Raw genomic sequence first — 24,489 nt, 5'->3', positions numbered from 1 at the left:
ACACCAATTGCCATGAAAAAGAGTTTGTATTACGCGTCCGCAAGTTTCGAGGACCAAAGTTTGTAATTTTCTCTGTCGCCTCGGTGGTGCTGCTGTATCAAATGAACCCAAAGTTAGACCAGCCCACGATGCAGCCGACCCCCCAAACCTGACACTTGTCACGACTCAGGAACACGACGGCAGCACCGGCCAACACCACCACCGCGGCTCGGCTCGCTGCCCCACCTTCCTCTTTCTTCCCGCCCCCCGCCTCCCTCCCACCGCGGCGTGATTCCAGCGCCCACCACCTACACTACACAAAACCCTAGCCAGTCCCCTCCCCTCCAGCCCGTCCCCACCTCGCATGCTCGCACCCCTCTTCTCCCGAAACCCCAGCCTCCTCTTCCTCCCCGCCGTCGTCCGCATCGCCCGCGGAGCAATGTCGGCCTCGCCGGCCGCCAAGGCGACCGTCTCCGTCGAGTACGCCAAGTCCGGCCGCTCCTCCTGCAAGGGCTGCAGCGCCGCCATCGCCAAGGGCGCGCTCCGCCTCGGCGCCTCCGCCCGCGACCCTCGGGGCTACGACAGCACCAAGTGGTACCACGTCGCCTGCTTCCCCGCCTCCTCGCTCCCGCTTGGCCCCGTCGAGGAGGTCCAGGGGTTCGACTCCATTAAGGTTTGGGTGTTTTTTTTCTGTTCCATTCGTATTTCGATCTGTTCTGTTTTTTTCTTGGAGGCTAAACTCCCGGTATTTGGGGGTTGTGCAGGATGACGATCGCGAGGAGTTGCGAGAGCTTGAGAAGGTAGCACATTCCTCACCTGTTGAAAATGCCTGTTCTGTTAGCGGTCTTCCCGCCACTCCTGCGCTGAATATTTCTGCCTATTGGATGGCAATTTTGAGTAATGTAAAATTATGTTGCTAAGGCCTCCTTCGGTTCATAGGAATATTGTAGGAATTGCAAAGGATAGGAACTTTGTAGAAAAAATTCCTGTGGAGCCCTTTGGTTTATAGGAATGGATTCCTATACCTATGTAGGATAGGTATCAATCCTTCACATTTCAAAGGAAAAAAAAACATTGGACTAGACTCAATGGAAAAATTCCTATCCTATGCATCAAATGACATCTCTTTCTCTGTAGGATTTGAGATGCATGTCATCTCACTTCCTATGATTTTCCTATTCCTATACTATTCCTATCCTATGAACCAAAGGAGGCCTAAATCATAAGGTGGAACGTTGGGGGTACCTTTTTATATAATCGATTTTTTTATGAGCAAAGGAATAAGAGATTTGACTTGTGCCTCCACAGAATGTAGTTTTGCTTCATAAAAATATGAACTGTTCCATGAACTTGAGAAATCTACTCTTTTCAGAATAATAAGAGAGACCAGACTGCAGTCAGTCCATTGGAAGTACCAAGTCCGAAGAAAGCAAAGGTTTCGCCTAAAGCAGAGGTGGCAGAAAAAGGAAGTGTCTCTGTTGAATATGCCAAGTCCGCCCGTTCCACCTGCAAGACCTGCAATGCAAGCATCACCAAGGGCGCTCTTCGCATTGGCGTCTCAGCCCATGACCCCCGTGGCTTCGACAGCACCAAGTGGTACCATGTCGCCTGCTTCCCCACCTCGTCGCATCCACTAGGCCCTGTTGAGAAGCTCAAGGGGTTCGACTCCATTAAGGTTTGTGCTCTGGGAGGCTTCATTTAATTGTTATTTAGTTCTGTTTCTGTATTTTTCTTTGGTGGCTAAACTGTTACTTTTGGCCTCCAGGATGATGATCGTGAGGAGTTACGGGAGCTAGAGAAGGTAACACATTCCCCACTTGCTGAAATGCCTACGCTGCTGTATGATGAATATTTCTGAGTACTAAATACTACCATATTTTGCAATAGTTTTGTAGAAGTATGTGTTTGTCCATAAAATTTACCCATTTTCAGAATAAAAAGGGAGACCAGGCTGCAGTTGGTCCAGTGGAACTATCAAGTCCGAACAAAGGAAATTCCCATATATCTTTACCTGAAGTAGAGGTGGCTGAAAAGGCAAGTGTATTTTATGACACCCAATATTTACTGTGGATTGTTTTGTGGGCTTTTATTCTAATGAAGTTTGGATGTCAATTGTTTGAAATTTGTGGATTTGATGGGAGGTGAACAGGAGATAACAGTTGGCCACTCATAGATCTCGTTTAGACAAAGTGGTATTGTTACCACATGATATTTCTGCACATTAGTAATTGGTGCACTTTTGATCCTTGTTTGTCTCTGTGACATGCCATGTCTTACATCACAGTTTGTTTAGTTTGGAATGCTTAGTTTGATTCACCATGTGTAAAGGTAAAGTGACTTGCCTACTTTCAAATCCCTCTCCTTTTGCATCATAGTATTTAGAGGCATCAATCATGTGACGTTTATAGTTCTAAGTTTCGCTTGAAGCTTCCTTACTAAGGTTGGATAAGCTCCATGAATAAGCCAGAGGTAGTATCAGATGTTAGCCTATTATAACTTGCACTTCGCCACATTCTATGTTCTTTACGAAGGTGGTGAATGCTGATCCTTTTATTTTGAGAGTCCATCCTAAGAAATGACTAGTACACATCTTTGTATCTTACACGTTTTCTAAAAAAAAATCCTACTACACTAAATCAATTAAATAACCAAGGCTGTGAAGTGGGGTAATGTTGACAGGACAACCGAGTCACTTTTTTTGAGTGAAAAAGGTTTATACTGTAGCCACCTCCTTCCTCTTTGTTTTCTTAACTTCACCTTGGAGCTCAGCTGCATGGTTATTTTTATTTGATTTATAATGCTGGTTTTGTTTTCCATAACAGTCGTCTCCAGGGAACAAAACAGTTGGTACAGCGATACCCTTTTCGCCTTCTGATATCAAGAAAACATACAAGGTAGTCTTGTAAATCCTAGCTAGTCTTACTCAGGTGTTTCTCTCTCTTTGGCTGTTGATAAACATTTTATTGTACTGAGTTACTACATGCACACCTTGTTGTCTGTTGACGCAGGATGCTACCCTTCCCACTCATTGGAAGGCTTTTGATACCGTTATTTTCCGTGAGCAGGTGTGTTGAGGAAAAAAAAGAAAGTAACAGCTCTCAAGAATTATTTTATCCTTAAACAGTCTATATCACTCTACTACTTTTGGTTACATACCGTCTTGTAAAATTGTCAGAAAGTAACTTTGTGCAATTCTAATGTTCAGGATGATGGCCTTCATGCTTCAGCTAAGATTGCTGCGTTTGATTTCGACGGGTGCCTCGCCAAAACCTCAGTGAAGATGTATTATATTATATAATTTCCCTTCTTAAAATATGTTATGTTTGATAAGAGTGTTCTACATGCTTGTTCTGTGAATGTGGTATCAAATATTCATCGTTTTATAATGAAGACACATTTTAATTGATTTGCTACAGAAAAGATTTGTGTTACAGTTCAGTTCTATGGGCAATGTCTGTCTGGTTGGGCAATCTCATATAATGTCATCTATCTGTAAGTTATGGACTAATGTGTCCTACATCTTGTCATAACTGGAAGTGCAGAATGATATGTCTGTTAAAATCCAAAATGCTTCTTATTTAAATGTGAACATTTGATTAAAAAAAGTTTAGTCCATGCATGCATGACGTGGGCTCTCTACATAGGGCGCTCATTACCACATGTTCCTGAAGCACACGTATAGTATGCTACACTAATCTTAAAGAATCTTAAACTGTAGGAAATCACAACTTTTCATCATTCATCATTGCCCCTGTCTTGGTGTTCTTGACCTAATTGGTTTCCTTTTTTACAACCGTCCATTTCAAGTAACCTTCTCTTGAGAAAAATATTTGGTACCTAGATCTACTAGAGTTTGAGTTGTGAAAAAAAAGTGCTTATCTGATGGTCTTGAGTATAACCGTTAGGTGCTGGCTCGTGCGATGTGATCTCCGGAGACTGACTTTTTATAAATGGAGTTTCTGATTTGAATGCTTCTCTTATATGAGCTGTTACACTAGGGAGACAGTTGATAAATTTTGACCTACTGCAAATGTAGCATTGGTGCAGACAAGTGGTCTTTACAGCACAAATCAATTCCTGACAAGTTGCAAAGCCTGTACAATGATGGCTACAAGTTGGTTAGTTTCTTTCTTATTTTGATTCCATCACTTTACTCTTCTTCTGTATCTGTGTACTCCATTTCAAGATAAGTATACACATGGCGTGTTAATACAAAATCATGTTGTATGGTGTTGGCAGGTCATATTCACCAATGAGTCAAACATTGAGCGCTGGAAGAATAAGCGGCAGCAAGCTGTTGACTCAAAAGTTGGACGCCTTGACAACTTTATTGAGTGTGTTAAAGTCCCTATTCAGGTATTCTGCTAACCTATCTTCTTTTCTCTAATATTTGTGTTAAAATGTGTCTCTTATGTTTCTGATCGATCCCTTGACATAATAAATAATAATAATAAGAGCTGTAGCTTATTGTGCTTGTGTTTCCCCGCAGGTTTTCATTGCGTGTGGTACAGGGAAAGGAAAAGGCACACCGGATGATCTGTTTCGCAAACCAAATTCAGGAATGTGGTGGTTGATGGCAGAGCATTTCAATTCTGGAATTGCCATCGACATGGACCAGTAATCATTCTATTTCTGATTTTTTTTCCAGAGTCACCATTTTGAATTGATTTATTTCATAGGGCGTAAGCTTAAACATTTAATTTTGAATGTATTTTGTTATCTCTGTTCATATGTGGTTGTTGGACAAGCAGCTGACATGCACACGGTTCATTTTTGTTTGTTTCTGTGAGCTGCATGTGTCGCTTAGCCATGGTTTCATTCAGGACAATTGCTTCTTGGAGCCATGCCCCTGTTGCTAACTTGCTTATATATCAACCACACTCACAAGACTGTCCTTGTGATCTACATGAAAGTACTGTTGTAGTATGTGTAAGATTCACCACATATCCTATGTTTAGGGCTTTAGGCCGAGTGATCAGCACATGAAGCTCCATTATAGCACCCGAGGTTCTGAGTTTGCTGCTAAATCCACACAAAGAATAGGGCCTCCACAGCTTAAACAAGAGTTATGCTGTTATGCAAACTAGTATTGCTCACCTTGTTCTTATAGTGTAAGTCTCTGAGTCTGTTCAGTATGTTGCTGCAAGAATTCATGCCACACCTTTTTCTCCTTAGGATTTGGTCATGCTACATGCTCTCCTTCTGAAATTCCCTGTGCCTTTTCAGATCTTTCTATGTTGGTGATGCTGCTGGGAGAGAGAATGATCATAGTGACGCTGATATAGAATTTGCTAAGGTATGGTGAAAAAACCTCTACCCTTGAGCTACAATGCACTAGCATTTCTTCATTTGAGTTCAAACATTCAGCAACTTGAAATGCCCCTCACACTTTTACTTGTCATTTATAGAAATGCCAATGAACTGGGTTTAGAAGCATATTTTTTATTTAGAAACTGGGACCTGATCACACCATACATCAGCATTTAAACCTGTAAATTTGAAAGTTGTTCTTTTAGCTATGCAATCAATTAGGAGACACAGTTTGAAAAGCGACAGATAACAGTTAGATAGGATATACTCCCTCAGTAAACAAATATAAGACGTTTTAGATTACTCAGAGGGAGTAGATCTTAAAGCTTGTAATAGGTACCATCAGATCAAGCAATTGTTTCTTCTGGAGTTTGGAAAGCTAGCCTTAGAACCCTTGGTTATAACCTGGATTTTTCAGCCATCTTTGTGTGTTAGGAGAACTTGTTAATTGGATATTCGTAAGCCGAGATGTGAATGATTTACTCTATAATTTGATAAGTCCATGTGAATAAACTATTTAAACATCCTTTCACGATAGTAAGAATCCCATCATAATGAACTCAGTGCGCTCAGAATTTGCCCGGCATGGCTCTGGGAATAGGTGCAGATTAAACATCCTGTTCTAGTTCTAGTTCCATTATCATTTTGACTTCATGCGGTACTGTCCTTATATGGGTATAAGACCCTACTTGCTAGCTGAGGCAACATGTCAGAATGATACAATAAAATCCAAGATACCCTTTTCCAAATCCCTGCTATTGGTACGTTTGCCATTTTGCTAATCACTGATGAAATAGACTATAGTTGAACTTGAAGCTAGTTTAAAGAATGCTGGTTCCATCTAAAATAATTTAGTATGCGAAAATAATTCCATTGTTTCCTCTAGAAAGCTGGATTATCTCATATATAATCCCCCACCCATCAGGTTTATGTACTTCTCTGCGGTACCTTGTCTGCATTTCCTATGTTATTTGTTCCACCAAAAGCTTTTTATTTTTTGAACTTTTTTGTTCGATATGCTACTTCATAGTTAGTAAGCTTTAATTGGCTCTATATTGTTTGCCTTCCCATTTCTGACTTTCTGTTGTATTTTCCATTATAGGCCATCGGTCTGAAGTTTCACGTTCCTGAAGAATTCTTCGGTCCCTAGGCGTTCACTGTGAGCAGCTATGTTAGGTGGTGAATAAGATGGTTTACTAATTGCCGTAGGTCGGTGTCTCATGTTTGAAATCTAAGAATGCCGCAGTTATTCTGACGTTGCAAGATCGCTGTTTAAACTTGCCGTAGTCCTTTGGTAGTATCATGCCTGTTCGGCTAGGATCGACTTGAATCAATGTACTGGGGGCGGGGAACTGTTGGGATCTGAGTCAATGCCATACTGGGACTCGTCGATCACTGATTTCTGTCGCCCAGTTGACTCGTATAATTGTCACCAGTGTCAAATGCGGGTTCACGCCCCCCATACCTCGTGTCCCAAAAGGCAAAAGACACCATTTTTCTCTCCCTGGTGGCATCAAAGTAAGAGACGCTGGTTCTTTTCTCTAGTTCTCTAACCTTCGCTAGCGGGAACAAAATGACAGGAAACAACCGTACGTCTGGGAGTCCTTCAAAGTCCAAACCTCGAATTCTTAGAAACCCAAATTCCAAGCTCTGAACAATGCCAGAATATGTTCCTGCTGCTGTTATACTTGTTCTTGATGATTATTCACGTGGGAAACAAATCCAAGAGAAGCCCCTGTGTTAAATTGACACGGTTTATAGATTTAACACTGCAGTCCGCACTCTGCAGAATGCACAGCCTGGGAATAATTAGGCTTAGCGCATCTCAAAATAAACTTCCACTTGCATTGCTACTGACAACCAATGACTCCTTGGGGATTAAGGCCCCGTTCGGGAATTCATCAACTTCTAGAATCTGCGGAGCGGCGATTTGCTTGCTCCCTGATTTTGTACTACAGCTCCGTCCGCTTCTGGAGTGGAGCGTGGAGCGGAGTATTCCCGAACAGGCACTAAGGCCAACTCCACCGCGCGACCCTATCTTGTTTGCCCCCATTCGTTTGGGGTAAAACGGACAAACCAGACGGCCCAGCGCGTGACCGCAAACGGACATTTGTTCGCTTTGTGTCCGCTTTCGATCTATCCGCGGCCCAAGTTTGCGCCGGTTTTGGGGTGAAACGAACAACGTGCGGACGAGTGGGACGCGCGCTTGTCCTCCCCTGGCCTGCCTGTCGGTGGGAGAAACCGAAACCCCCCACGCCCTATTTGGCGCCATTTTCTACAAACCCTCCCACGTCCCTCCCGCCCACCCCCTCTCTCCCCCGTCCATGGCCGACGCCCCGTCGAATTCCGAGGGCCTGGCCGTCGACCCGCCCACAAAGGTGAAGAAGAAGGCGGCCAAGGCGCCAAGGAAGCCGCGGTCGGAGTGCACGCCGGAGGAGATCGCCAAGTTGGACGCGGAATTGGCGAAGAGGAGGAAGCGGAGAGCGGTCGTCAAGGTCAATGCCGCCGTGGCCAAGTTCGCCGCCCAGCGCGATGCGATGGAGGCCGCGCGGCGCAAGGCCGCGGTCGACGAGAAGGAGGACCTCGTCAACAAAGCGCACGCCCTTCTCATGCTTGGCATGGGCCGTCCGGCCGGGTTCCCTGCAGCGGCCGCCGGCCCCGCGAGCACAGGCTCGTCGGTCGCCCGGCCTCCGCACTGCCAGTCGCCGACGTCGCGGACCGCGCCCATGTCGCCCGGCTTTCCTCCGCCAAGGCACGACAGCCAGACCCATTTCTCGGGGTCGCCGGACGTGGGCTTGTTCGCCCCGTCCATACCGCGCCCCGCGGCCATCATCGACCTCAACGTCACGCCTGGGTCCAGCAGCGGCGGCCGGGCGTCCGTCGAGATGCAAAGGAAGCAAGCACGGGCACCGTTCACGGGCACCATGTCGCCCCCCCGCGTCTTGTTTGACGGAATGCCAACACCGACGCCAATGGTCGACGACCCCTTCTATAACCAGTACATGGAGGACGTGATCTTCGAGGGTGGGCATGGCCGTGCCTACGACCCCGAGGAGACCCAAAGTCAGGATGGCCGCGCCCAGTACGTGCCCGATGAAGAGGCCGACGACCGTGCTGACTACGACCATGGTGACTCGTGGCATGAAGACGATGACATCTATGTCGAAGGTGATGGTGATGAAGAAGAAGGCAATGGCGTTGATATTAGTGGCGAGCCATTGTTCATCGACGAGCTCATCCAAAGAGCGGAAGCACAAAAGAAGAGGAAGAGCATTTGCACGGTTTCATACACACAAGATGAGGACAAGTTGATTTGCCAAGCTTGGATGGAGATTAGCCAAGATCCGAAGACCAGCGCGCAACAAAAGGGCATTGTTTTTTGGACGAGAGTCCACAAAACATTTCATGAAAGGAAGATGTTTGAGCCCTACCAATTTACAAGCAACCGTGGCATCGGCTCGATTCAAAAGAGATGGTTGTTCATCCAACAAAAGTGCAACAAGTATTGCACCACATTTGAGAGCGTTGAAGCACGACCCGTGAGTGGTCTCGGCGTTGGGGACATGATATGCTATCCTCTTCCTAGCCCTTTCCTTGCTACGGCCATGAGACTTCGGCCGTGTATATGTTTGCATGTTCACTTCTTGTTGATCATGTGGTTTTGACATTTCAATCTTTGGAGGCATTCAAGGCCCGGCACAATGACAAGCCATTCACTCTTACGCATTGTTGGACGATCATCAACAATTGCCCCTAAGTTCAAGGACCAATACCGTGAACTACAAAGAAAGAGAGGACTAAAGACGGCCAAGTTCGCCGGAGGTGGAGATGGCGAGGCGTTGAAGAGGCCGAGGGGCAAGATCAACTCCAAGGTTGATGACATACGTGATGCCTCATCCATGGCATTGCATGACACTTTTGCATAACATGATGTCCCAAAAGGATGTGAGGGACGAGAAGAAGCGGCAAAGCAAGGAGGAGCAAATGAAGCAATACCTAGACCTTCAAAGAAAGAAACTTGAGATGGAGGAGGCGGCCAAGAGGAGGAAGATCGACATGGAGGAGGCGGCCTGGCAAAGGCAGCTCGACATGGAGGAGGCGGCCCGACAAAGGCAGCTCGACATCGAGGAGGCGGCCCGACAAAGGCAACTCGACATCGAGGCCGACAACGTCAAGGCCAGGCAGAGGCAGCTCGACATCGAGGCCACGAATGCCGCCACAAAAGCGAAGGAGGTGGCCCTTGCGGTCATGAGCGTGGACTTGTCGAAGATGAGCGACAAGACGAGGGCCTGGTTCGAGGCCAAGCAGAAGGAGATGCTCGACGCCGAAGGCCTGAACTAGGTCATCCGATCGCCCGTGGCCGTTCTTTTTGGAGGCTGGCATGGGTGCCGCCCGCCCGCTAGACCGCTGGCTGTGTGCCGGCGAGAAAACATTTATTTTGGTGGCCGGCTGTGTTGCCGGCCGCTGGCTGTGTTGCTGGCGAGGACAACTATTCATTTTAGGGGCTGGCTGTGTTGCCGGCCGCTGGCTGATGCCGGCGATGGACGTGTAGGCCGCTGGCTCTGTTACCGGCGTGATGAACCGGGGCCGCTAGCCTGAACTAGGGCTTGGCATTTGAAACGTTCTTTTGGTTTTTTAAATAGGCACGGACATGATGAGGCAAATGGATGCGGCCGCGCGCTGGGCGCACGGCCACCGCATCTCAGGTCATGTCCGGACACCATCCCAAATCCCTACCCAAACGGACAGAATCCGGATAAAACGGACGTCCGTTTGGAGTCGCGCGGTGGAGTTGGCCTAAGTCTGCAGTCTGCATAGTACTACGTACTCCCTGACAAATGTCAACGTGCTTGTCTTTTCTCTAGTTCATGATCTAGTTAGGGATTAAGTCTGCAGGAACGAGCAAAAATAGTCAGAGTGATGTGCACTATATGGTACTCCAGGAATCGCTGGGTTCATGATCAAGATCAACTAGATCCTGCCACTGCTATGAGAAGGATTAGAGGGGACTTGGCACTTCTCGATCTTCCTCGACATCATGCAGCTCTCTTGCCGGGTCATGGATAGGGCCCACCAGTGGGGCAGTGGATCAAAATTGATCGTGATAGTGCGATCAACTGTGTTGGAGACCACCGTTGAATGGTGACAAAACGCACCAGGTTATACAAGCTGTACTCATCTCTGAAGATGTACTATTCTTGATCAGTTTAGACTGCGTCAGCTGCCACCGACGGCGGTCTTTCTGGGGAACCGGCAATCGAGATGCAGGATTGATTCGCTGGTAAGTGAATCGATTTGTTTCACCAGCCGACCAAAGCATGCTGCAGCTGAGACGGACGATCTGGAGGAGGGCGCGGTGGCCTGTGTCCAAGAGGATGCGCGCCGTGGAGAACACGGAGGCGCTGTCGCTGACCACGTTCACGTCCCTGCTGATCGAGTTCGTGGCGAGGCTGGACTGGTGCACGCCGTCGACGAGCTCCCCAGGCTTGATCGAGTTCAAGGAAGAAGGCGAGGCGAGTTTGAGTAGCTACTAGGAGTTGGCCGTGTCTCACGAATCGGTCGTTCGATGCGTCTCACGAATCACGACGCTACTTTTTATTTTTGAGAATCGAATCACGACGCTACTATTCGCGCCATACCATACTATGCCAATCAATTGGGCTTGGACTTGGGCTTTTCCATCAAAAAAGCACGAAGTGGGCCACCTATGTAATCTACGAAGATTCATGTAGATGCCAGCCACATGATGGCGATGCATGCGTGCGTTCCTGGATGGATCCCGCGAGTCGATGCGTGAGGTTCCCCTCGCCTTCACCAGTCCAGATTATCCATCCATCCATCCAGATAATAGGGGCGAGTCCGTGAGTCGTTTTCTCTCGGCGAGTTTTCTCTCCCCGACGGCGATAGCCTAGGGTTTCGACGTACTCCGGCGCCGCGGCCGGATCTTACCTTCTTTTCCCCGATCGAACCTGCTGGTGATCCCCTGGACTCGGGCTGATCAAGGGAGGCCCCTCGTGACCTTACCCGGCCTTGGTTATAGTGGTTTCTCCGGCAGATCGATCTAGGGTTTTCGTTGGCGGCGACTAGACTGCTCGGTTCATGGCGTCGGGATCAAGCTCGAAGGGGCGGCATGGCAAGGAGACGACGGAGGAGCTGCTAGCCAGGTTGAATTTGCAGGAGGAGGAAGATGATGATTTCGTGTGGGAGGAGGAGTTGCCGGATCTGGGGGCGCCGGCGAAGTGGCTAGCCATAGCCAGGGTACACACTACAAGGACTTTCAGCCCTAATGCTCTTTATGGGGACATGCGTGCAGCCTGGAATCCAGCGAAAACGGTGGTCTGGAGGAAGGTGAAGGACAACTTGTTCACAGCGCAGTTTGGTTGTCTAGGGGATTGGAATAAGGCCATGCTAGAGGGGCCATGGCTTTTCAGAGACCAAGCAGTGATTTTGGTGGAGTATGATGGGTTCAAAAACCCTGATAGCATCAAGTTGGATAAGTTGGCAGTTTGGGCGCAAATCCATCGTTTACCTGACAACTTTTTGATCGAGCCTGCAGTCAGGGGGATGGCATCGCGAATTGGCGAGGTGGAAGAAGTGCAGCTCAAGCTACCGGCAGGTTTCTTTGGTGAATTTGTCCGGGTGAGGGTGAAAATCGATATCAACGCAAAAATTAAGAGGTTTGTCACTGGAAAGAAGGGGGATGAACGAGTTAGATATCAAGTAAAATACGAGAAATTACCTGTCTTTTGCTTTAACTGTGGTGAATGCGGGCATTGGCACGAGGAGTGTGGTGATGGTGTTCATGATGAGACAAAGTTTGAGTGGGGTGAATTTGTTCTGGCTGACAATATTCGCTTCAGGCAACCTGGCAGAGGTGGTTTTGGTAACCAGAGGGGACGAGGCGGCCCAAGGAATGCAGGAGGAAGAGGTAGGGGGCGAGAGCAGTATAACCCCAATCAAAGTTGGCGCTTCAATGCATATCAGAATGAACCTCGCAGGGAGGCGGGGAGGCAGGATGAAGGAGAGGACAATGCAATGACCACAGAAGTATCGGGGCCAAGCGAGCCCAAGGGTATGATCGAGGAACCGACTGCTGCAACGCTGGGGGTAGTGGTGGCAAGTAACAAGAGGCAATCTTCGGACAAGAACCATCCAGAGACAGTTCAGTCGAGCGATGATGGAGAAGGGGACGTGGTCCCAGTGAGCTCTACAGCTCTTGTAATCTCTGGAAAGCCGGACGGGGTTCCACCGATGCCGCCTGTATATGTGTCTCCAAGGAAAGAGGTGAAGCGACGGAAGAAAGATGTTGGCAATAAAGGAGCCCTGTTTAAGGAGCTGTCTGATGCAGGGACACCGAGTATGGTGACAGATGGAGTGGAACGTGGCAAGGACCAGTATGATGGATCGGCGGGCTCCTCCGAGGAGTGCCGCCGGACGCAATGAGTTCATTTTGTTGGAACTGTCGCGGCGCGGGTAAAGCCGCGACAGTTCGTGAGCTTCGCGACTTTGCGAAGAAATTTACCCCTACCGTGTTGTGTATTGTTGAAACTCAAGTAAAGGGTGCACGTGTAGAAGCTTTAGCTAACACTTTGGGCTATGATAATGCCTATGCGATAGATAGTCAAGGAAGAAGTGGAGGAATAGGGATTTTTTGGAATAATACAATAAATGTTGAGATCTTGGGTGATTCTGTTTATCATATTGATGCAAAGGTGGTAGAGGAAGGGAAAGACCCATGGAGGTTGACATGCGTGTATGGCGAGGCCCAGACACAACTGAGACACCAAACATGGGATCTCCTAAAGGGGTTGGCGTCTTTTAGCAACCTCCCTTGGCTGTGTTTGGGCGATTTTAACGAAGTTTTACGTCCGGATGAACATGAGGGAGCTGCTAATCGGAGTAATGCACAAATACAAGGTTTCCGGGATGCGGTTGACGTTTGCATGTTGATGGACTTGGGCTATCATGGCAGATTTTGGACCTTTGAGAAAAAAGTGACCGGGGGATCCTACACCCGCGTGAGGCTTGACAGAGCGATGGCCACAGCTGATTGGGCGGCGCTTTTCCCTATGGCCAAGGTTACAAACTTAACTTCGGCGTCCTCGGATCATGGACCAATACTCGTACAGTTTGAAGAGGTTTTACCACGCCCTAAACCGAGCTTCCGGTACGAAGTGATGTGGGAGTCACATGAATCATGGCGTGACACTATCAGCTCAGGATGGAGCGAACTGCAAGCGGATCAAGGAGTTGAGGGGATTCGCAGAAAATTGGAGCTTCTGTCAAAGAACCTCTCGGCATGGGAGGATGCAACTTTTGGAAGTGTTAGGAAGGAGATCAAGAAGGCAAAAGCGGAGCTAGAGAGGCTTCGGAGTGTTCCGTCTAGGACTGCTCCAAATCACCTTGAGCAAAAGTTGAATGAACGACTGGTTGAGCTCTATCATAGGGAGGAGTTAATGTGGAGACAAAGATCGCGCATACAGTGGCTGACTGCGGGTGATCGCAACACAAATTTTTTCACATGAGAGCAAATATGCGGCGTAGGAAGAATATGATTCGAGCTCTACACAATGCGCTGGGTATAAGAGTAGAGGACAAGGCTGAGATGAAACAACTTGTGACAGATTTCTATAAAACCTTGTACACGACGGAAGGTGTACAGGGGGTAGATGATGTATTACAACATGTGCCTCGGAAAGTGACACCAGAGATGAATGCTTCGCTTTGCGCTCCTTACACAAATGAGGAAGTAAAGCAGGCCCTGTTTCAGATGTTTCCTACGAAGGCACCGGGGCCAGATGGTTTTCCTGCACACTTCTATCAGCGCCACTGGGACATTTGTGGGGATGAAGTAACTAAAGTGGTGCTTCGGATCGTCCGTGGAGAGGAGACTGCTGCAAGCATTAATGATACGGTACTCGTGTTGATACCCAAGGTACAAAATCCCACTCTACTTACCCAGTTTAGGCCTATCAGCCTTTGCAATGTGATTTATAAAATAGCTTCTAAAGTGGTGTCGAATAGATTGAAGTTGATATTGCCAGATATTATCTCAAAGGAGCAATCAGCCTTTGTTCCCGGGAGGTTGATCACGGATAATATTATTTGTGCGTATGAATGTTTGCACTTCATGAAGAGAAACAGATCCAAGACAAACAGCTTTTGTGCACTTAAGCTTGATATGATGAAGGCATATGACAGACTAGAGTGGCCTTATCTAAAGGCAATTATGGTTAAGCTTGGCTTTGCACCAGATTGGATCCATACAGTTATGAGCATGATCACTTCTGTTTCATTCTCGGTCTTGTTTAATGGAGAAAGATTAGAGAGCTTCTCACCTTCCAGGGGTATCAGGCAGGGAGATCCTATTTCCCCTTACTTATTCTTGATTGCAGCGGAGGGCCTTTCGTGCCTTTTAAAACACAGTTCTCAGTCATTAGTGCTCGGTGGCATAAAGGTGGCGCCCACGGCTCCGGTAGTGAACCACCTTTTGTTTGCAGATGACAGCCTGCTGCTTTTCAAGTCTAGTGTCCAGGGGGCAAATGAGGTTTCAAACCTACTTGATGCATATTGCTTGGCTTCGGGCCAAAGGGTAAACTATGATAAATCGTCCATATTTTTCAGTAAGGGATGCCCGGAGACCCTTAGGGTGGAGATAAAGAATATACTTAATGTGCAGAATGAGTCTTTGAGTGAAAAGTATTTGGGTCTGCCGACCGATGTTGGACAGTCCAAAAATGGCACCTTCAAATATTTACGAGACAGAGTTTGGGAAAGGATAAAGGGATGGATGGAGAAACTTTTATCAGTGGCAGGAAAGGAGGTTCTCATAAAATCTGTGGCTCAAGCTTTACCAGTTTTTTCGATGTCTTGCTTCAGATTACCTCGAGGCCTTTGTGGAAGCATTACGTCACTCATTCGTCAATTTTGGTGGGGGAGCAAGAGAGGCAAGAGGAAACCATGTTGGGTAGCTTGGGATTTGATGACCCGACCGAAAAGTTTGGGAGGACTTGGCTTTCGGGATATAGAAATCTTCAACTTGGCACTTTTGTCTCGGCAAATTTGGAGATTATTGAATGATCCCTCCTCTCTTAGTGCACAAATCCTTAAAGCATCATATTTTCCACAATGTACAGTCCTTGAAGCTCAACTAGGTCCACATCCTTCTCAGGTGTGGCGATCTATACTTGATGGGAGAGATATTATCACCCAAGGAGCTATCCGGCGTATTGGTGATGGAACTACCACGAACATATGGCAACATAGTTGGATCCCAAGGGACGGAATGATGAAGCCGGTGGCCTCCTTAGTTGCTGACCCACCGCAACTGGTTTCTGATCTGATCGACCACACTAGAGCTGCATGGCGAGAGGACTTGCTTAGACAGGTGTTCATACCCATTGATGTGGAGGCGATCTTGCAAATACCGCTCTGTACACGGCGTGTGGACGATTTCTGGGCATGGAATGATGATCCAAGGGGGCGTTTTTCTGTACGGTCAGCTTATAAGATGATTGTCAAGATCAAGATTGGGCGCGAGGCATGGCTGGAGGAAAGGGAGGATCCTTCCAACTCTGAACATGAGATGAGGGGGTGGAACTCGCTATGGAACATGTCAGTGCCACCGAAACTGCGCTTTTTCACTTGGCGATTGGCGCAACACTCACTCCCTACGGGAGATGTCCTAAACCATCGTCATATGGCCACTACGAGTGCTTGCTCCCTATGCGGAGGGCAGGATAGCTGGCGGCATTCTTTGCTGGAGTGTAATGTGTCTAGGTGTGTGTGGGCACTTTCAGAAGCCGAGATGGTCGAGCACATGTGGGCAACCTCAGAACCTGACGCACGGCTGTGGCTCTTTGCCATGAATGACTCTCTTCCACCGGAGCAATTTCAGTTGATGATTGTTACTTTATGGGCGATTTGGAGTGCAAGACGGAAAGCTATACATGAGGATATATACCAGACTCCGTTTGCCACTGACAACTTCATCAAAGCTTACTTATCAGACATAGAGTTTTTGAAGAAGAAGAAGGAGGAAGCACATGGGATAGCAGTACCACGACCCCGTACGTGGATTCCACCACCAACAGATTACTACAAACTCAATGTGGACGCGGCCGTGTCACGCCCAGGTACGTTTGGCGCAGTTGGTGTGGTTTGCAGGGATGAGAGAGGTTTGTTCATGGGAGCGTCAGCTCTCGTTTTCAGAGGACTGCACAACCCCCAAGTGCTAGAAGCACTAGCTGTTCGGGAGGCATTAGCACTTTCAGAAGATCTCTATATCAACCATTTACTTGTTGCCTCCGATTGCAAGGTGGTGGTAGATGCAATCAGACAGGGAAGCTCAGCAGAATTTGGAGCCATTGTCGAGGAAATCAAGACTAGAGCAACTACCTTTATTTCATGTTCGTTTACTCATGAGTATAGGACCTCCAATACGGAGGCCCATAATCTCGCAAAGCATGCGTTATCTTTAGGGTTTGGCCGACACACTTGGCTAGGACAACCCGGCGATCTTCTTTTTGTACCTATGAACATTATGATTCAGTAATAAAGCTTTGTGAGATTCTAAAAAAAAATGTAGATGCCAGCCTAGCTCGCTCCGGCTTGGAGGGTTCCGCAGCAGCCGTGTGCATAGACACAGACCGTCAGTGGGTTCCATCGTTTCTATGGTTCTTTTGATGAGGCCCTTTTTATACACAGGAACCCTTTCTTTCGTCAAAAGGTATTGCGAACTTGTATAGTTCATATTCTTTGGCTCTACTTTTCCATTATAAAGTAAATATGTCTTTTCACAATAAGAGTTATCCATACAATGATAGTATTTAATTACTAAAGTTGGCTAAGTGGCTGAGCCTGTTAGTCTGTTCTTTTAAGATAAAGGAGCATAATCATTTTTCTTTTTATTACTATTTTCTCTGCTTAATGGATAACCACGATCATCCATGGAGTCAAGAAGGTTGCAGCAGTAGAAGCGATCGCCTGTCACGAACTTTGTATCTTGTTGAGAATTTGCTACTTCAAAATTTTGTTGTTGCCTCCGACTCGAAACAAGTGATAAGCGACATTGAGAAGGAAACAGACAGTACCTATGGACACATTATCAAGGAGGTCAAACATTGAGCATCAAACTTCAAGTACAAATACATTTTCGAAGGCCGAGCAACCAACACAGATTCAGATAGCAAAAATGCTAAACACACGGGCATTCTACGGAGCTGTTACGGGGCTAACGATAAAATCTCTCCATCGCCCCCCCCCCCCCCCCCCCACCCATTTTCAGGTGGGTGGGGCCCAACCTCCCTCTTAATCCAATAGTAACTTGCCATGTCAGGAGGAACTCGTAAAACCCAGTAATAAGTTTGTGAATGTAGCATTGTTGTTCAGATAGACTAGCTAAAATTTTGAATTCTTTGGACGAGGGGCTCGTGCCATATTTGGTTTCAACCCCATGATATTTTTTGTATCCCACTTCTTGTGGCTTTTGATCAATAAAATTTAGCTATTACCCTCAAAAAAGGAAAAGAAAAACAGACGCACCGTCGTTTTTGTTGCCTCAAAAAGGAAAAGAAAAACTCCCCTAAAGAAAAGGAAAAGAAAAACAGACGCACCGTCGTACCGCTACAATATATACGGCCGAGACCCAGCAAGACAAATCTACTCTGGATTTCTGATCTAGTCTATCTATACCAAACAGCAGTTCGAAACCTCGGGAGGACGATCGAGATGGCGACTTCCATGGTGACGGACTTCGGCGACGGCCACTGCATCGTGGCGTTCGGCCAGGACCACGTCCACACCACCCTGACCTCCTCCGGCGGCGTCGTCGACGAGTGGCTGGACCTCGTCTACCGCATCCACCGCCGCCGCCTCGACCGCCTCGTCGTCGGCCTCGACGTCGAGTGGCGCCCCTCGTTCCGCGGCCTCCCGCCGGGCCCCGTCGCGCTGCTGCAGCTGTGCGTCGGCCGCCGCTGCCTCGTCTTCCAGATCCTCCGCGCCGACTACGTCCCGGACTCCCTCTTCGACTTCCTCGCCGACGGCCGCTTCACCTTCGTCGGCGTCGGGGTCTACGGCGACGCGCAGAAGCTCAGCGCTCACTACGGGCTGCAGGTGACGAACGCGGTGGACCTGCGCTACCTCGCCGCGAACATGCAGGTGATGGGCGTGTGGCCCGAGAAGCCGCACCACGTGCGGGTCAGCGCCTGGGACGCGCCGCGGCTGACGCGGGACCAACTGCAGTATGCTTGCGCCGACGCCTTTGCATCGTTCGAGGTCGGCCGGAGGCTCTACGACGGCGAATATTAGGTCAAGGGTGCCAATGCCATCCGCTTAGTTTTCTAGGATTATTAGGTAAATAGTGTTATCTTTGCTTTGCACCCAAGCATGTCGATATTTAGTTTGCCCTGGTGTTGAACTTTTAAACTTTACAAGATACTCCTTCCGTTTTTAAATATAAGCTCTTTAGAGATTTCAATATGGACATGGACTAAATACGGATAAACATATTTTAAAGTGTAGATTCACTCATTTTGCTAGTACATATATAAGTCATATTGAAATCTTTAAAAGGGTTTATATTTAAGAACGGAGGGAGTACAAGGTAGAGAGTATATCTGGTGAAATGAATTGAAAATCATGTTTCAAATATTCCAAAATTTTGACAAAAAAGCTAGTGTAACATAATCCACAGGTTTCATACACTAGTAGAAAACGGAGCTTTAGCGCCGATTCGTAAGGGCCTTTAGTGCCGGTTCCATAACCGGCACTAAAGGATGGGCACTAAAGCCCCCCTCCCCTTTAGTACCGGTTCGGCATGAACCGGCGCTAAAGTGCCATCACGTGGCGTGAGCTCGCGCCTTGGTATGGGGGACCTTTAGTACCGGTTGGTGTTACCAACCGGTACTAAAAGTTTTTTTAAATTTTTTTTGAAAATTTTGGATTTTTTTTATTTTTATTTTTTTGAATTATTTAATGATTTAGTCTCTAATCACCTCTCTTAACTGCTCAAGTGTGGATCACTCATTCCAAATCATCTAACTTCCCGACCGGTCACCCATCCCTCTCACTACTCCAGCTCGAGCACGCTTAACTTTCGAGTTCTATTCTCCTTCGTTTCCGAGTCTGCACTTGTTGTTTTCCTGACAATAGTAAGATGTCAATCCTATTAACCCTCAGGAGTTTAGCTTGAGCATGAAGTCACACATTTCACCGTTTGAATTTGAAACTATTATTCTAAAAAACAGTAATTATTTAGTAACGCTAATATTTCTTAAATAAGTTTGACCATAGTTTGACCAGATTTGACCAAAATTCAAAAAATTGAAATAATTATTTAGTAAAACTAATATTCTTGAATAATTATGTAGTAACATTAATACTTCTTGAATAATTAATTTGACTAGATTTAACCAAATTTTTTTAAACAAATTGAAATTTGACCATATCTTTTTTTCCTTTTGGAATTTGAGGATTCTAAAAAATTCCAAACAGGCCATAGGCTGTCTCCATCGGATGCGGATTTTCGTGCTGAAATTTTTGATATATTATATGTTTTTTCCGACATCGTATGCAAAATTTATAGCCGTTTTACATTTTCCCTACACTTTTTGCAAAGCATGTCCAAATTTAAGTTTTCAAATTTTCCTAACTAGTATATGTAGTAATATAACTACCTCTCGAAGGATTTTATTTTTTGAAGTTTTTATCATTTTCTTTTGATTTTTTCAGAACTGAAATGGCGACACGGGGGGGGGGGGGGGTAGAGTTTGAAAATTGCCCTATAGTGCTGGTTTGTGTCACAAACCGGTACTATAGGTCAGACCCCTTTAGTACGGGTTCATGGCACGAACCGGTACTAAAGGTGTTCGTGGGGCCCCGGCCTGACGCCAGCCTTCCACCACCCCTTTAGTACCGGTTCGTGCCACGAACCGGTACTAAAGGTTCAACACGAACCGGCATTAATGCAAATCCGTTCGAACCGGCACTAATGGTACCATTATTACCGGGCCAAAATCAAACCGGCACTAATGTGCTTCACGTTTGATCCTTTTTCTACTAGTGATAAGCATGCAAGATATAATAAATTAAATCAAGTTCGCTTGGGAGGTGTGAAAAAGAAATCAACATCACTTTAAATAACTCATATTTTCATATGTCTCACTTTTGGTTGCCAAATTTATGTCCTTTATCATAGCTCTCATAATATTGCCTGATGAGCATATGACTATCAGATATGACCCGCCCACAATGACGGTTCACCTGTATGAAGCCCAAGAGTATACAAGGTGGTGGTTCACAGTTAGGCTTATGATAGGCCCAGGCCCAGGGGCGGCTTAGGGCCCGTAAGTATAAACCGCCATGTACGAATAGACTTGTAATGTAAGGCATGTAAGGCATGTAAGATACGTCACTGAGCCGGACACGTTGTATGAGCCGGCCGAGATTCTGTAGGCCGCAGGGCGTGAACCCGTGTATATAAGGGGACGACCCGGCGGCGGCTTAGGGTAAAAAACAAAAGATCGAGAGCCAGGTTAAGCGTATTCGCTCCTTGGTCATCGAAACCTAGCAATATCACCTCAACTGGATTAGGCCTTTACCTTCATCGCAAGGAGCCGAACCAGTATAAATCTCTCGTGTCCTTTGTTCCGTTTAACCCCTTTAAGCTTCCTAGTTGCGATGGCTCCACGATTAAGTCCTTTCACTAGGACATCTGTCGTGACAATTCCACGACAGTTGGCGCCCACCATGGGGCTTGCGCACGGTGGATTTGAGTTCTTGAAGGGCAACTTCGAAGGGCTCAAGGGATATGTTGTGGGCCGGATGACCAAGAGTCGTCGCGGCAAGCTCTACATCGACGGCGCTGGTTGGGGCCCTGACGCCGGCTCAATCGAGTACGGGTACCGGGTCCCCTTTGGCGGAATCCACGTCTTCATCGGCCAGATCAGCGAGCCGGGCCCTGAGCCGGACATCTGCACCGACATCATCGAGACAACTCAGCGTGAGAGACCCGCCCGGACTCAGCCCGCTGTGAAGCGTGCCTTCGTGGGATGCACCCATGGAGGAGAGTTTTCTGAAGGATCTGCGTCTGGTGGTGAGACGACCATCTGCTTTGACGGTGGATCGTCCATAGGGGAGACAAATTTGTTATATCAAGTGCAAGACGGTGGGCTTGGGGGCTGTTCTGATGGCAGCAGTATTTCGGACCCCTTTGAGCCGCCAAGCAGGGCAGGGATCTTCATGACTGGCACGCAGCCCGTTCAAAACTCTACGGCTGCGGCAGTGATAACCTCAGGGTCAACGGCAGCCGGGGCAGGAGGCTCTGCGCGCCTGCCGGCTCAGGTACTGATGGATCTCATGGACGGGATGACAACCCTGTTAACTGACGTGGTTAACCTGGCGGATCAGGCTCAGCACGATGCAGAAGTGGCACGGTTACGTGAGGAGGTAGTACAAGCCAAGGAAAACCTAGCAGCGGAGGACGTCAGGATGGCCGCGGAGCGGGCGACTTTAGATGCTCGAGCTCAGCAGATTCAATCAGAGGCCTTCCAGCTCATGATGGATCTGAACGCATCAAATGAGATCATGAGGAGAAGACACCAGAAGGCTCAATCACGTCTGCCTCTGACTTATGATCCTAGAAACCTCTTCCGCACACCCGGTGCAGGCCCCAGTAACCCGCCGGAGGTAAACCGGGTGGCAACGCCCGGGGCTGGGACGCCGGTTCAACCACGGGTGATGGAACCTCCTCATATGAATATTGCTTCACCTCCTTATGTACCAACACCATCGGGTCATTATTCTAACCCTTTGGAGAACATGATCGTTGCGGCGGCGCGACTGGCGGCTCTACCAGCGGAGGGTGACTCTCCGACGGCAATTGAAACCCGAAGGGTCAGAGAACTTCTTCAGACGACTCTGCCACAGCAGGAGGCATATTCTTATAGTCGAGACAGGATCCATTCGACCCCTCGCCCAAGCCAGAGCCCGAGTTATAGCAGGCACATAGATCCAGCAGTCGTTTCAAGCAACTCCCGGCGCCGTGACCAGCCGTGCGGGCATGACTCGGCACGTGATGGGGCTCTTAACTTGGTGGACCAGGACAAGATCCGTCAAGAGGTTGAGCGGGCGGCTCAACAGGCAGCTGAGCAGGCGGCTCACCAGTCTTTTTCGGTTCATCCGACGGCCTCTATTGAGGCAGGCGTGGCCACAAGGACTGGAGGTGTCCCTTGTTTGGTACCCGCTCTGCGTAATGAGCGTTTGCCAAAGGAGTTCAAGGGGCCTCGAAAGGTGCCTAATTACACGGCCGATTTACAGCTAGGGGCGTGGATTGAAAGCTATGAGATGGCCATGAAACTACTGGAGGCCAGTGACGCGACAATGGCCAAGTACTTCGCCATGATGTTGGATGGAACAGCCCGCACCTGGCTGAAGGGGCTGCCGCCCAATTCCATTGGTTCATGGGCAGAATTAAAAGCCCGATTTATTCAGAACTTCAAAGACACCTGCAAGCAGCCTATGTCAATTGTGGACCTGCGCTACCTCGCCGCGAACACGGTGGACCTGCGCTACCTCGCCACGAACACGCTGGGGAAGCCGGCGCTGCGGCACACCGGGCTGCAGGGCCTTGTGTGGCAGGTGATAGGCGTGTGGCCTGAGAAGCCGCACCACGTGCGGGTCAGCGCCTGGGACGCGCCGCGGTTGACGCGGGACCAACTGCAGTATGCTTGCGCCGACGCCTTTGCATCGTTCGAGGTCGGCCGGAGGCTCTACGACAGCGAATATTAGGTCAAGGGTGCCAATGCCATCTGCTTAGTTTTCTAGGGTTATTAGGTGAATAGTGTTACCTTTTGCTTTGCATCCCAAGCATGTCGATATGGAGTTTGCCCTGGTGTTGGAACTTAGAAACTTTACAAGATATTCCCTCTGTTTTTAAATATAAGCTCTTTAGAGATTTCAATATGAACTACATACGGATAGACATATTTTAGAGTGTAGATTCACTCATTTTATTGAAATATCTGAAAGGGCTTATATTTAGAAACGGATGGAGTACAAGGTAGAGAGTATTATATCTGGTGAAACGAATTGAAAATCATGTTTCAAATATTCCAAAATTTTGACAAAAAACCTATAGTGTTATATAACCCACAAGTTTCAGAAACGTGCAAGATATAAAATCAAATCAATATCACTTGGGAGGTGTGAAAAGAAATCAACATCACTTTAAATAACTCATATTTTCATATGTCTCACTTTTGGTTGCCAAATTTATGTCCTTTATCATAGCTCCCATAATACCGCCTCTCTCATTTTCAGGCTTTTTTTGGAACATTTGGTTTCCACTTCCTATGAAAACTTTGTTTCCACATATAGTAGTAGTCTCTTGAAATAGACTTCCGGCTCGCTTTATATAGAAAGCAACACGGCCGAATGATATAACATAGTGAGAAAGTCTTTCTTACAAAATATATTAAAGAGGAAACCGTATAACAGAAATTGCACCGCAAAAAACACACACAAATCCCCTTAACAACGCAATTTCATCACCGCCTTCGAGTCTATCAAGCGCACCCAATGGTAAGGCCCGTTGCGAGACAGGATCACTTACCGCCACACCGGTTGCCGGCCACACGACCAAGAAGTGCAGCCATCAATGGCGGAGACAGAGGGGACCAGTAGGGGCCCTGGCCCCCTTAAGATTATTGATTTGCTGCTAATTACTAGATGAACAGTGTACATTTTATAAAAAATATATGTATTAGTATTGTTTGGCCCCTGTTATTGAAACTTTGAGTTATTTGGCCCCCCTGATCCTTAATTTCTGACTCCGCCACTGGCAGCCATCACCTTCACCATGAGAGTCGACCAAAAAGTGCAGCCACCACCGCCACCATGAGACTCGCTGGAGAGCCAAACGGGCAGTCCACCACCCGCGGGCAGGCCTGGCATCCTGGACCAAACCCCTCACCGAAATCAAAACACGAGGACGTTGCCAACAAGAGGCGAAGCAACCGCCTCACGCAAATCCAGCAAGTCTCCACCTTGACTTGACGAAGGTGGCCAAGCCACACGAAGAGGCCAACCCACCGGCCCCTGCACCCGGCTCACGCCCGCCTACGCCTTGGACGGTGGGTTGATTCTTGACTATTCAGAGTTGAAATATGGACTTCTCTCTTTTGAGATATGGCACAAAACATC

The 24,489-nt window shown here is 47.7% G+C and overlaps 2 protein-coding genes across 2 annotated transcripts; both read left to right on the top strand.

The window, feature by feature from the left end:
• Positions 1-229: 229 nt before the first annotated feature.
• Positions 230-6,684, top strand: LOC123061976 (polynucleotide 3'-phosphatase ZDP). The gene is made up of 13 exons (XM_044485272.1): positions 230-652; positions 744-779; positions 1,352-1,654; positions 1,745-1,780; positions 1,912-2,013; positions 2,802-2,873; positions 2,988-3,044; positions 3,185-3,261; positions 4,016-4,097; positions 4,219-4,335; positions 4,469-4,596; positions 5,206-5,275; positions 6,392-6,684. Exons 1-13 carry the CDS (start codon positions 344-346, stop codon positions 6,437-6,439), a joined length of 1,437 nt encoding a protein of 478 aa, XP_044341207.1. The 5' UTR covers positions 230-343; the 3' UTR covers positions 6,440-6,684.
• An 11,282-nt stretch (positions 6,685-17,966) lies between these two features.
• Positions 17,967-23,076, top strand: LOC123058527 (Werner Syndrome-like exonuclease). The gene is made up of 2 exons (XM_044481241.1): positions 17,967-18,441; positions 22,873-23,076. Exons 1-2 carry the CDS (start codon positions 18,019-18,021, stop codon positions 23,074-23,076), a joined length of 627 nt encoding a protein of 208 aa, XP_044337176.1. The 5' UTR covers positions 17,967-18,018.
• Positions 23,077-24,489: the final 1,413 nt, after the last annotated feature.

This window comes from Triticum aestivum, chromosome 3A (assembly GCF_018294505.1).
Source record: "Triticum aestivum cultivar Chinese Spring chromosome 3A, IWGSC CS RefSeq v2.1, whole genome shotgun sequence".
Classification (NCBI taxonomy): Eukaryota; Viridiplantae; Streptophyta; class Magnoliopsida; order Poales; family Poaceae; genus Triticum; species Triticum aestivum.
The sequence above is the reverse complement of the archived record's forward strand: the minus strand, read 5'-3'. Positions and strand labels throughout refer to the sequence as shown.

Bases quoted from the DNA above. Each gene is read 5' to 3' on its own strand.
- LOC123061976 (XM_044485272.1), top strand. From the start codon at position 344: ATGCTCGCACCCCTCTTCTCCCGAAACCCCAGCCTCCTCTTCCTCCCC. The intron at 3,262-4,015 runs GTATTATATTAT...CTGCAAATGTAG, and splicing joins GCCAAAACCTCAGTGAAGAT to CATTGGTGCAGACAAGTGGT. The intron at 4,336-4,468 runs GTATTCTGCTAA...GTTTCCCCGCAG, and splicing joins GTGTTAAAGTCCCTATTCAG to GTTTTCATTGCGTGTGGTAC.
- LOC123058527 (XM_044481241.1), top strand. From the start codon at position 18,019: ATGGCGACTTCCATGGTGACGGACTTCGGCGACGGCCACTGCATCGTG. The intron at 18,442-22,872 runs ATGCAGGTGATG...CTCGCCACGAAC, and splicing joins TGCGCTACCTCGCCGCGAAC to ACGCTGGGGAAGCCGGCGCT.